At 41.7% G+C, this 13,189-nt stretch overlaps 1 protein-coding gene across 2 annotated transcripts in view; it reads left to right on the top strand.

The window, feature by feature from the left end:
- The window catches only part of WASL (WASP like actin nucleation promoting factor), a 54,134-nt gene that overhangs the window by 26,131 nt on the left and 14,814 nt on the right, over positions 1–13,189 (top strand). For both annotated transcript variants that reach the window (XM_054173809.1, XM_009896155.2), the window contains exons 3-6: positions 27–113; positions 1,344–1,440; positions 7,248–7,271; positions 12,821–12,989. In XM_054173809.1, coding sequence (XP_054029784.1) covers positions 27–113; positions 1,344–1,440; positions 7,248–7,271; positions 12,821–12,989 — 377 coding nt within the window. The remainder of the gene's footprint in view (positions 1–26; positions 114–1,343; positions 1,441–7,247; positions 7,272–12,820; positions 12,990–13,189) is intronic.

Raw genomic sequence — 13,189 nt, 5'->3', positions numbered from 1 at the left:
TTTTTTCTCTTTTTTCTTCTTTTCAGGATGGGAAATTACTATGGGAACAGGAGCTGTACAATAACTTTGTATATAATAGTCCTAGACGATATTTTCATACCTTTGCTGGAGATGTGAGTCTCAATATATTTGAATAACTTTGGTTTTGGTTTTTTTTAATGCCTTTTATTTGAACAGTAGCCTCTTTTAGTATAATAGAGGGTTTTATTTCATTCTGTGAATTATTTAAAAGTACAACATCACCTGTGTTCCTTGAAGCTTTTTAAGCTTACATATAAAAGGATTTCTTCTCAATACTTCTCTTTGGAGGTGAGGGGGGCAAGGCTGGTCCCCACTCCAGCCTCCCAAACCGCAATGTGCACTTGCAGCCCAGAAAGCCAATATCATCCTGGGCTGCATCAAGAGAAGCAGAGCCAGCAGGGCCAGGGAGGTGATTCTCCCCCTCTGCTCTGGTGAGACCTCATCTGGAGCATTGTGTCCAGTTCTGGAGCCTCTATTACAGGAAGGATCTGGAGGTGCTGGAAGGTGTCCAGAGAAGGGCCACGAGGATGAGCAGAGGGCTGGAGCTGCTCTCCTGTGATGACAGACTGAGGGAGTTGGGGCTGTTCAGTCTGGAGAAGAGAAGGCTTACAGGAGACCTAGTTGTGGCCTGCCAGTATCTGAAGGGGGCTACAAGAAAGCTGGGGAGGGACTTTTGAGGATGTCAGGGACTGGGGGGGGATGGAACAAAACTAGAAATGGGTAGATTGAGATTGGATGTTAGGAAGAAGTTCTTCCCCATGAGGGTGGTGAGACACTGGCACAGGGTGCCCAGGGAGGTGGTGGCAGCCTCATCCCTGGGGGTTTTTTGCAGCCAGGCTGGATGTAGCTGTGAGCAACCTGCTGTAGTGTGAGCTGTCCCTGCCCATGGCAGGGGGGCTGGAACTGGATGATCCTTGAAGTCCCTTCCAGCCCTAACAATTCTATGATTCTTTATCTCAACTGAAAAAATGTGTTAATCCATAGGACAGAAGCAGTTCTTTCCCGTTAATGAAATGGTTTTAACTGCAGAAGATGTTTGTGAATATCATATATTCTTAAGGCAAAATATTTTTCTCTCCCTCCCTTTGATTTCAAGCTGCAGTATTTTGTTCAAATTTGTTAGCCATGATCTCTAGAAGATTGGTTAGCAGACAAACTTAGCTAAGCTAGAATGTTTCATTGAGACTTGGTTCCAAATTTGTAATGTGATTGATTGTCTTTTTTTTTCCGTGATTATACCTTCAGAAGGTGTAAGAAGACATCTAAGAAAGACTTTCAACGTTTTTCTTAGTCATGGGTGGGGGGATATTAATGTTTTTCAGACATGTCAAGTTGGTCTTAATTTTGCTAATGAAGAAGAAGCTAAAGTATTCTGCAAAACAGTAACAGATTTACTTGGACGACGACAGAGAAAATCTGGTAAATATTCAAATTAATCTTAAATTCAGGCTTGTTAATGTTGTGTTGGGGAGAGGCAGGAAGTTACTTACTTCTGTGTCTGAAAACTACAGGAAGGCACTATTGCCATATTTATATTTAGAAGTAATTGTGTTATTACATGTGTTATTAAATAATTGTGTTCTTTCTCTTGTGCAAAAATGCTCTCTTTCTGAAACAACTTGGCGCTCCTTGCTCTTACCTTTCCTTGTAAACTGTAGACTCCTAGGTTGTGGAGTTTGAAAACAGAGGTCATGAGGAAGTAAAAATGTGTTTGAAAACGTAGATCAGGAGGAAGTAAAAACAGTAAGCTGTCAGTGGGAAAACTTAGAAATCTTCCTGTGAGTTGTTCTCATATTTGACTAAACTCTCTTTTAGCTCTTGTGACCGTTTGAGGCTGTGCCTTTAAGAAAGGGACAGTGCTGGAACACTCTGGCTGAATATTTTGAAAACAAAGACAGGTCTAAACAAATTTCATTGGTGGATTGGTAGAATGCAGCTTTAAGTTTTAGTGCAGTTGGAATCTTTCTCAGTTCCACTCTGTTCTCCCTTTCCAGCCTGTCTGCTTCTGAGCAAATAGCTGGAGTTTTGACCTTAAATCCCAGATAAGCACTAATCCTGCATGCACTTGGAGGCCTAATAAGAATTTTCCTCCTTAACAGCTACCTTTTCTCTCTCTAACCCTTTTTGGGAAAAAAAGGGAGGTAGGGGGAGAGAGGGGGCACAGAGGGGGAGCCCTCCTCTGTCCAGAGGAGGGAGTTTTGTTCCTGTATTTTTCTTTGCTGTATATTTCTGTATATATATTGTAAATATTGTGTATATACAGCCTGCATTCCATATTGCTTGTAAATATAGCATTCCTTTGCTTCTCCGACTGAGCTAGCTGTGGTTTCTTTCTCTCTGGGGGAAGGAGAGCTGGGCCTTCTCTCAATCCACCACAGCTCTGGGCTGTTTATAACTAATTATAACAAATATTTTACCATCTGCTATGTTCAGTAGTTTCTGTAAATGGATTTTTGTCATTGATCCAATGTTTAATAGAGAACTATATTGTTCAAAACCAGTGATTCTGTTGTAGGCCAAAATGAGGAGACATAATGTGTCTGTAGTGTCCACTGCAGCACAGTGTTTGGCACAGCTAGATGCAAGATGCCTTAGAAACAAGGTCAGTGTTTTAAAGGCAGCTCAGACTTCCTGCAGACCTTGGCTTGGTCATTTTCCAGGGAGCCCATAAACAACTTGCCTGACAGCCATATGTCAGTGAAGAATAAGGTGCTATAGAATGTAGACTTGGGAGCACATGAATGTGGTCAGGCGTGCTGTAAGCTGTAGCATGGACTTCAGGCTACAGGATGCATTTTTGTAATTCATTCTGGAATTGAGTTGCAGCAGCAGTGCAGTGTAAACTAATGTAGAAGGAGGAACCCCTCATTTTGGAGTGCCATCCTTGAAAGTATTCTTGGAAACCTACACAATCTATGTGTATTTGCTCAGACTTCAGGTGTGATGACTCGAGTGCAAAGCATTTGTTCCAGAATCTTAAATGCTGGTGGTTTGTGGTTTGTTGGGGGTTTTTTTGGTCACTTAATGGCATTTGCTAATTTCTCAAACACGTTGCATAAAAGTAATCTTACATCAGCTTACATAGCTTGCACGTTATCAGACATACATTGTGGTTGGAGTCAATGATCTTAAACGTCTTTCCCAAGGTCTTTTCCAATGTAAATGATATTATGATTCTGTGAATCTGTTTTCTCTTCCTGAAGTTTCACTCTTAACTATAGTGTCTAAAACCTCCTGTACACAGTATAGAGATGAATTCACCTCTGTCCTTCCACAGAGAGTTTTTCTTGACAGGACCTCATAGGTTTTTTTCTTGTTTACTCTTTGAAATCTTCTCTTGGGTTGTGTGCTGAAACTTTTGTAGGATAAGTTTATTCCATACATTGTCTTTTGACAAACAGCTGCCCCTCATCAAACACTTTAAAACTTGGAAGACAGCTTCAATTAAAAAAAAAATAAATAACAACCCAAAAGATCAGAACTTGCAAACTGCAAAACAAGAATTGCAAACAATCATGAGGTTGCCCAGGGAGGTGGTGGAATCACAGTCCCTGGAGGCATTCAAGAGGGGATTGGACGTGGCACTTGATGCCATGGTTTAGTCATGAGGTCAGTGGTGACAGGTTGGACTCGATGATCTTTGAGGTCTCTTCCAACCTTGGTGATTCTGTGATTCTGTTCCTTAGTCAAGCCACCAGATGGAGTTCTGTGTATCTTAGAAGCACAATTACACAGCTGCATCAAAATAACAGGCTTTGCATTTGCTCAAGTCAGAGCTGGTTTGCTGATAGTGTTTATTTATGTATTCATAAATACTTAAAATACAGTAATTTGTGCATAGTTTACAGTATCACAGTGTCACTAAGGTTGGAAGAGACCTCAAAGATCAAGTCCAACCTGTTTATATATATACTGTAAATTATATGTATCAAAGTTGCATAATATTTGTGTTGTGTATATATAAATTGTGTATTGTAATGCATCTTAAATTCCCAAACACAGATGTAATAGTCTAATCATTTTGATGCTGTCCTTTTAAAAGGGATTTTTACTCCCATGCCTTCCAAAATACGTTTCATTTCATAGCAATGCCACCTGACATGCTTTCAACTGAAATGAGTCCTCAATGTATTGACTTGGCCTGTTACACCATTTGTGACTAGTTAGGAGACTTTTGCAAGAGTCTTATGGAAAGCTTATGTTGTTGGAAGGTTGCAAGAACTGTGTGTTCTGTCTCACAAAACTTTATCTTCAGGCTGAGACTAGTACACATAATACTGTCTAACAACTGCAAGAGGAGGCAGTGGTGTTCTGTCCTTCCTCAGTGGGCATGAAATGCAGTCCAATAAGCAGACAAATCTTGAATAAGTGGACCTGGAGTTTCAGAGAGGTAAAAAGTTTGGCTCCAGAGAAGGTACAAATGCTTGCAAATGTACAAAATATCTGGCAGGGAACAGAATCAGAGAGAAAGGCAGAAAAAGAATTATTGATGTGCTGTCTTAATCTTCTTAATATCAGGCTCATCTTCCTCTAGCTAAATTCTGACTTTTATTCATTTCAAGTCACTTAAGTTCTTAACCATAGATTAGGAAGAAATTACTATAATTAGTAAATTTCTCTGGTACACTTGTTTAAGTAATCTGTCTACTTATTTCTTAAACCTTAATCTCAAATAGTTCTCCCAGTAAGCAGGGGGAACTTGGTGCTTGTCAGCATAGCACATTCTCACTTGCACATAGTTATCATTAGTCTTAATTATCTTGCCTCAGAAATGGTAATATGCATACACACAGCATCCTCCCCACCTTCTGAGCACTCAGCCATAAAAGTGCAGCAAGGACTTGCAGAACAGAGCCTTGTTTTGAATTGCTTATCTGAAGTTAGGAGGCTTCTTGGCTAATTGTTATGAATCACTTGTGGGTCATGGGTGGAAGCTCTGCTAGCCCTCACCGAAGCTGCCTTTTTTCCTACACAAGCTTAAAGCTCTTCATGTCCTTTCTAGGACATGTCCTTTTTAGGAAGGACATCGAGACACTTGAACGTGTCCAGAGAAGGGCAACAAGGCTGGTGAGAGGCCTTGAGCACAAGGCCTATGAGGAGAGGCTGAGGGAGCTGGGATTGTTTAGCCTGGAGAGGAGAAGGATCAGAGGCGACCTCATTGCCCTCTACAACTACCTGAAGGGTGGTTGTAGCCAGGTGGGGGTTGGTCTCTTCTCCCAGGCAACCAGCACCAGAACAAGGGGACACAGTCTCAAGTTGTGTCAGGGGAGGTTTAGACTCGAGGTGAGGAAAAAGTTCTTCACTGAGCGAGTCATTCGTCATTGGAATGGGCTGCCCAGGGAGGTGGTGGAGTCGCCGTCCCTGGAGGTGTTCAAGGGGAGATTGGACGTGGCACTTGGTGCCATGGTCTAGTTGTGAGGTCTGTTGGAACAGGTTGGACTTGATGATCCTTGGGGTCTCTTCCAACCTTAGTTACTGTGATACTGTGATACTGTGATACTGTGATACTAATGCACTTCATGAGCTTCAGTCTGGGTATTTAATATGGATAGCTTTTGTTTGTTTGGCTTTTTTTACTCTTTGGTCACAGCTTTTGGTTTTGCTGCCTAGGAGATAAGGGCACCTCTGAAGGGCTCAGCTTGGATTGGATTCAAGTGTCGATGGAGGTCATTCTTGTTTCCAGGAATACTTTTGGAAGGGACTTGTGTTTCTTGGATGTAGGCAGCTGGTGAAGTTTATCTGTTTTGGGTCATTAAGCATGTGCATCTTCAAAAAAGGAGAAATCTTCCCCTCCAGTAAGGTCATCCACACATCAGAGCAGGAGTTCATATTTTCTGGTCAGCAGTACGAATCACAGGAAAAAGGAGCTAGTATCTTTGGGTGGAAATTAATCTTCTATGTACCCAGCAAAAATCACAGGAAGTGTTTAAAATGTCTTGCTTTGTTTTCCACTGTCTTATCTCTTGAACTCTTTCTTCTAATGAGAATTGTAACGGATTCCCATGATTTGGCACAAGGCCACTTGACACTTCCTATGAATGAATACCTCTTGCTTTTGCCAGCTTCCTATCCTGTGCCAAATGACTTGCAATCAGGCCTGCATTCTCCTTTACTGTCTCTAATTATGTTCCAAAAGTTGAATTTGCAAGGAGGTTTTGGGGTTGTTTCTGTCTTTCTTTCTTGTGTGGGTTTGGTTTGGTTTGTGGGTTTTTTTCAGTGCAACATGAGTGGTTTCTCAAACTGAGTTTTCTAGGAAGAGAGAGAACTGTGTCCTCAATTTTTTTTTGTCCCCTCAGATGTGATACCTTGTGCTGAGGTACCCTTGCAGAGGTTCTCCCTGTCTGTGCCTAAAATCAATCATCTGTGATCTAAGAGACAGCTGCCCCTTAGTATTTTTCAATCATATTGCTAGGACAAGGTCAGTGTGATCTCTGGTCACACCTTATTCCTTACCTTTATTTTTGTGTCTGGAAAAGTAGGATAGTTTCACAGCTTTTCTGAGACTTGCTGAAATGGGAAATGGAATCAATAGTGAGTGAGGGATCTCTCTCTTAAAGGAGAATTTACTATTACAGCCTGAGAGTACTGGGGCGTGTAGTGTTTACAAGTACACTTTGCATCATGAAGCCAAATTCTTCATGGACTGTGAAACATTTTCATGTTGTGAATAGAATTTCTGAATAGGGAATGAGATTAGTACCAAGGGGATTCTAGTTCTGTTCCATAATGCTTAGTTACCTGTTTGATAACTTAGGTGCTGTGTCATATATTACTTTCAAGTTTATGCAATGAAAGTATGTCAGATCCTGTGAGAGGAATATTTTATAGAAGTATGAATTAATTCAAATAAAAATGAAGGAACAGTTTCATTCAGTGGGAAGGTAGAAGCCATATAACACTTCAAAATCTTGCTTTGGTAGGTTGTACCAAAAGCATCTAATTTTTAGTCTTTTACCTTACTTTGTAGTCAACATGTCTGAAACCAACTCGGTTGCTATTTTTGTGTGCTCATACTCAGTTTGCTCACTTGAAATCGGCGCTTATTATGTAAGCCTGGGGTTTTATTGCTCTGTAATGCTTTGTTTCAATTGCACATCAAGTAGGCTTTAAGGATATTAATGGATTGAGATCAAGGTCATTGAAAGCTTCACTAGAAAGTAAAATTGAGAGTTCTTTTTTAGTCTTGTGATGCATATGAATAAATAGCTCTCTTTCTTTTTCAACAGAAAAAAGACGAGACCCACCAAATGGTAAGGTTTTTTTGCATGAATCAATGCTTGTTTATTTATTCCTGTTGCTGCCATGAAGTGTTTATGTAGAGCTTTGTTTCGGACCTGCATGTCACCAAATTAGGCAATCCTTAACTAGTTCTGAATTATGGGAACTACTAAGATCTTCTCTGTCCAAATAAAGCCTCCTGCAGGTTTTAATACTTCTCAAAAAGTGAGTACAAAGTTTTGAGGAAGCTCAGACAATCATCAGGGTAGGCCTTTAGCATTTAAGCTTGAACATTTGCTTCTGCTCACTTAAAGAGCTCATCCCTGACAGCAGTGTCTGCAGGGTAGATAGGACTTAAAAGAGCAGTGATGACTGCAGTGCCACCTACCACAAAAAATTTAGCCCTTGTCTCTACTGTAAATGTTTTGATCACTAACAACATTCTTGTCTAGTTTGCTACCTGTATTTTGAGTTAAGAAAACTAGATCCAGATAAACTTTTATTATTAAAGTACTCTCATCATTAATCCTGTAAGATCTTAGGCAACAACATTGTATGAGACAAATATTGCACACTAAAGTAGCATTTGTTGGTCCTGTGCCTTTATCTTGAATAGTCTGTGGAATACAGAACACACAATTAACCAGGTTGGAAAAGACCTTCGAAGTCATGGAGTCCACCCTATCACCCAACACTGTCTAATCAACTAAACCATGGCACCAAGTGCCTCATCCAGTCTCTTTTTAAACACTTCCAGTGATGGTGACACCCCCCCCCTCACCCACACCCCCCCGCCAGGTAGCCCATTGCAATGGCCAGTCTCTGTGAAGAAGTTTTTCCTAACATCCAGCCTAAACCTCCCCTGGTGCACCTTGAGACTGTGTCCTTTTGTTCTGGGGCTGGTTGCCTGGGAGAAGAGCCCAACCCCCACCTGGCTACAACCTCCCTTCAGGTCCTTGTAGATGGCAATAAGGTCTCCCCTGAGCCTCCTCCATCACCACAAGGCACAGTTCCTCACTTTACTTACACAGAAACCAAAGGTCTGACTCAAGAGTGGGTTTATGTCCAAAGTTTCAGGTTTATAATTGGTGATCAAAGCTCAAAGCATCTCTAGTTTTTCAGTAAACCATTTCACTGAGAGACTGTATTCTTCATGAGCTGTCTGTCTTCATTTTCTTATTCTGTCTAACTCTGTAGTGTCTGGCTTCTCTGCTTAGGTGTGTTCATTCCCTCTGTAGTCACAGGTGAGACATGCCCAGGGCATGGGTTATAGCATTTGCAATTCAGGCTAGAGCAGCTACGTACTATCAGCGTGTAACTGGGGGAAAACTGTTGTAGTATCAACTGGCTTTTGTGTTGCAGTGAAATTCTGGGTTTGGGGGGTGAGGGGGAAAGAATGTCTGCTTTTTTTTGCCTGCTGAGTATCAATGTGCAGTTACCCTTAAAACTGAAAAACAAGAACAGTCACATTTCTGTACTCACATGATCCATGCCTGAAATACTGTGGGGAATTCTGTTTTAGTGGAGCTTGTTTGTCTGGATTTTCTGCATATGCTGAAGCTGTGTGGAAAAACCTCTCTGTCTTGTCATGTGATGTTTTCAGTGCTATGGATTTGAGATTTTTTTTTTTGGGGGGGTGGGGGGTAGAGTTGCAGGATTAAAATCAAATTGGCATCAAGAGTTATGTAAAATGTATTAGTCTGCAATTTCCTGGGATTTATGCTCTACGTATTTGTAACAGCTAGATCTCTTCATGCAAATCAAGAGGAGTTACTGTAGGTGAACTGACCTCTTAGTGAAGTTCTGGATGAAACAGGAATTTGTCAGGGAATTAGATTTTGAGAGACTCTTTAAGAAGCACGTGGCAGAATTTTGTTTCAGCTGTTAACCGGAACAGTTTGCGTTTATTGTAGGGGTGTCTGTAGCCTGGCACCGATGCCTGGAGTTTATTGTAGGGGTGTCTGTAGCCTGGCACCGATGCCTAGAGAGATTCTGATATAAAATTCCACAGAATTAACATTTCAAAATGTTCTGTACCACATTTTCTGAAGATGTCACAGATCTTGATAACAGTGGATGCTTAACACCGCTGTACTGCCAGGTACTTCCTAGCGATGAGCTGTATATGCCTCTCTCACCTTCATTTATTGAGCTAGCTACACCTGATGGGGAAGGTGCATGTTTTATGATAGGAAAAATTCTGTTGGATATAAATATGGCAGTTCTAGAAGAGTACAGTTACTCCCAAGATTCTGTTATCTCTCGTGGACATCTAAGTTCTAAACCTGACGGTAAGAAAGATTTTCATCTTTTACTAGAGTTGGCTGTGAACTCCTGTATGAATGTTGTTAGTATCGAGGAATTTGGCTTCTCAGTCTGCTCAGCTGAATAAAACCAAATTTGCAAGTGGCTCATGCTTTATTATGGTTAAGACCATGTAGGGTCACTTCAGGATTTTACATGCATTTTCCAATGTCTGTTGGGAATTTTGAGAAGAATATCACAAACTTTCATAACACTGCAAAGGTACAGGTGTCTTGTCTTTTAACATCAGCACAGCTGTTGAAACTCCAAATACTGATATAGATGGAAATAGATCATAACAGAGAAAAATAGCATAGGTGATTAACATGAAAATTAACTCTTAAGAGTGGCTTTGATGTTTGTATTTTCAATTCATCCCCAAGATCTTGCATAACTCCACACCTGAAGTTTTGCCTTGATAATATTTGGTGACTACTGGGATTAATGCTCCTCTTAAGTGGCACTTTAATAGTGCAAACTGTTCTGCAGAGTCCTGTGTGGTCAGTTTGTGCTTCGGTATTCTCAAAGGACAGACGTCTAGATCGGAACCTTTCTAGATGAAAGCATTGCAGCAGAAGAAACTTCAGGAATTAAATCTTTCTGCAGTTTCAATGCAGTCTCAAATCTTTGTCCTTTAAAGACTCCTGCAGGAATTCAGGATTTGTCATATGTTTTCAGCTTAGCTCTGCCTAGTCCTGTGTGTTTCTGTTCTTGTTCTTTGTCGGGCTATGCTAGGTGCTTCCCACTGAGGTGTGAGCCAGAAATGTCAGCTATGTTATGCAGTGTATTTTCTGCTCCTTCCTCATTTGGACTTTTGATTGTGAAACCTAGGGATTGTTGGTCCTTACAGAATGCTTAGAGAACTCTGAATTATCCACACAAAATGCAGTTATGGAAAAAATAGTGTCCCAAGAGGATCCAATTTATCAGATCTTAAGCAGACTTTTTTGTCATCTGCCCAGTAAGACTGGATGCCTGAGTCTTACTGTTTACTAACTGCTGGGTAGTAACTCACAGGCAAATAGAGGATGTTTTCAAACTATTTCTGGCCAAAGTGGTCATAAATTTACTGTTTAATCTCACTTTTTCAAACCTGAAAATACCCTTACTGCATATTTTTTACAAGTATTTGTATACTGCATATTTTTTACAAGTATGTGTATACAGTATCACTAAGGTTGGAAGAGACATAACTGTATATGAGTTTTTCATAAATGCACATACATAGAAATTGACTCTGGGTGTTTAAATGCTACTATCTCTTGCTTAATGTCAAGAGTTACCTTCTGTCAAAGCTGAAAATCTGTGTGGAATGGATGCTAGGTATGTTTATTTGCCAGTATTCTATGAGTAACATAATAGTAAAATGCTAAAATTGACAGGAGTATGGTTCAGATGCTTTTTCAACAGCTGCAGTAATAATTCAGAATTGTTTATAATAAAAAAATAGAATAGAATAAACCAGGTTGGAAGAGACCTTCGAGATCATCGCATCCAACCTATCATCCAACACTAAGCCATGCAACCAAGCACCCTATCAAGTCTCCTAAAAACCTCAGGGATGGTGACTCCACCACCTCCCCGGGTAGCCCATTCCAATGGGCAATCACTCTCTCTGTGTAAAATTTCTTCCTAACCTCCAGCCTAAACCTCCCCTGGTGCAGCTTGAGACTGTGTCCTTTTTCTCTAGTGCTGGTTGCCTGGGAGAGGAGGCTAGACCCCACCTGGCTACAACCCCCCATCAGGTAGTTGTAGACAGCAATAAGGTATCCCCTGAGCCTCCTCTTCTCCAGGCTAAGCAACCCCAGCTCCCTCAGCCTCTCCTCACAGGGCTGTGCTCCAAACCCCTCCCCAGCTTTGTTGCCCTTCTCTGGACACGTTCCAGCAGGTCAACATCTTTCCTAAACTGGAGCCCAGAACTGAACACAGGAGTCAAGGTGTGGCCTAACCAGTGCTGAGTACAGGGGCAGAATGACCTCCCTGCTCCTGCTGGCCACACCGTTCCTGATGCAGGCCAGGATGCCATTGGCCCTCTTGGCCACCTGGGTACACTGCAGGCTCATGTTCAGCCTACCATTGACCAGCACCCCCTGGTCCCTCTCTACCTGGCCACTCCCCAGCCACACTGACCCCAGCCTGTAGCACTGCATGGGGTTGCTGTGGCCAATGGATGAGCCAAAGGATGAGGTTTGAGAGTATCATTCATAATTTAAGTGTTTCTTCATTTTTTTTTCTGGTGCTGTTCTTGCTGTCACTAATCTTCAAGCTCTGTTTCTTACCTGGAACTTCAATTACTTTGCAAACCTTTCAAAGAGTGAGACATTAGAAATCATGATTAGCTCACAGAGATGTTGCCCTGAGTTTGAAGACACCGGTTTGTCCAGGGCAGCCTTCTGAAGTTTTTGCAATGTTCAGTTTCTTGGTGTGACAATGGAAAGCATTCATGTTTGGTGCTTATTGAGTGAAGGCTGGCCTGCATGAGGAACAGTGTGGCCAGCAGGAGCAGGGAGGTCATTCTGCCCCTGTACTCAGCACTGGTTAGGCCACACCTTGAGTCCTGTGTCCAGTTCTGGGCCCCTCAGTTTAGGAAAGATCTTGAGTTCTGGAACGTGTCCAGAGAAGGGCAACAAAGCTGGGGAGGGGTGTGGGGCACAGCCCTGTGAGGAGAGGCTGAGGGAGCTGGGGTTGCTTAGCCTGGAGAAGAGAAGGGTTAGGGCAGACCTTACTGCTCTCTACAACTACCTGAAGGGAGGTTGTAGCCAGGTGGGGGTTGGTCTCTTCTCCCAGGCAACCAGCACCAGAACAAGAGGACACAGTCTCAAGCTGTGCCAGGGGAGGTTTAAGCTGGATGTTAGGAAGAAGTTCTTCATAGAAAGAGTGATTGGCCATTGGAATGGGCAGCCCAGGGAGGTGGTGGAGTCACCATCACTGGAAGTGTTTAGGAAGAGACTTGATGGGGCACTTGGTGCCATGGTTTAGTTGATTACATAGTGTTGGATGATAGGTTGGACTCTATCTCAAAGGTCTTTTCCATCCTGGTCTGATCTATTCTATTCTATTCTATTCTCCTCTGCAATCAGTTTTCTATGCTGCCATGGAAATAGGTACTGAGCATTGCTGTTTATGGCACTCATCCTTGGATTTTTGTCTAGGAGCGTAGCTATGCTACACCTTGCTATGTCTCATTCCATCTGTTCTGTGTTCATGAAAACTCTTTAGTTTAAAAGTACTTTGCCAAATTTGTAAACCACACATTCTACCTGCTTTTCCTTCACAGGTCCAAGTCTACCAATGGCAACTGTTGATATCAAAAACCCAGAAATTACAACTAACAGGTTTTATACTCCACAAGTCAACAATATTTCATATACCAAAGAAAAGAAGAAAGGAAAAACTAAAAAGAGAAGATTGACAAAGGCAGATATTGGAACACCTTCTAATTTCCAGTAAGAACTTTCTGGAGTTTGGGGGTTGGTGGGTGGAGTTTCTTGATGTTTCTTTGGGGTTTTTTTTTGTTTTGCTTTGGTTTGTTGGTTTTTTTTTAATTGTTTTGGGGGTTTGTTCTGAAATTTTTGTGTGTGTTAATGTGAATTACGCCTGCAAATGCTAAAGTCTTGAATATGTCACTATTGTGTGTAACCTGAAC

Source organism: Dryobates pubescens, chromosome 27 (assembly GCF_014839835.1).
Source record: "Dryobates pubescens isolate bDryPub1 chromosome 27, bDryPub1.pri, whole genome shotgun sequence".
NCBI classification, from domain to species: Eukaryota; Metazoa; Chordata; class Aves; order Piciformes; family Picidae; genus Dryobates; species Dryobates pubescens.
Note: the sequence above shows the minus strand (reverse complement) of the source record. Positions and strands in the feature narration are given on the sequence as shown.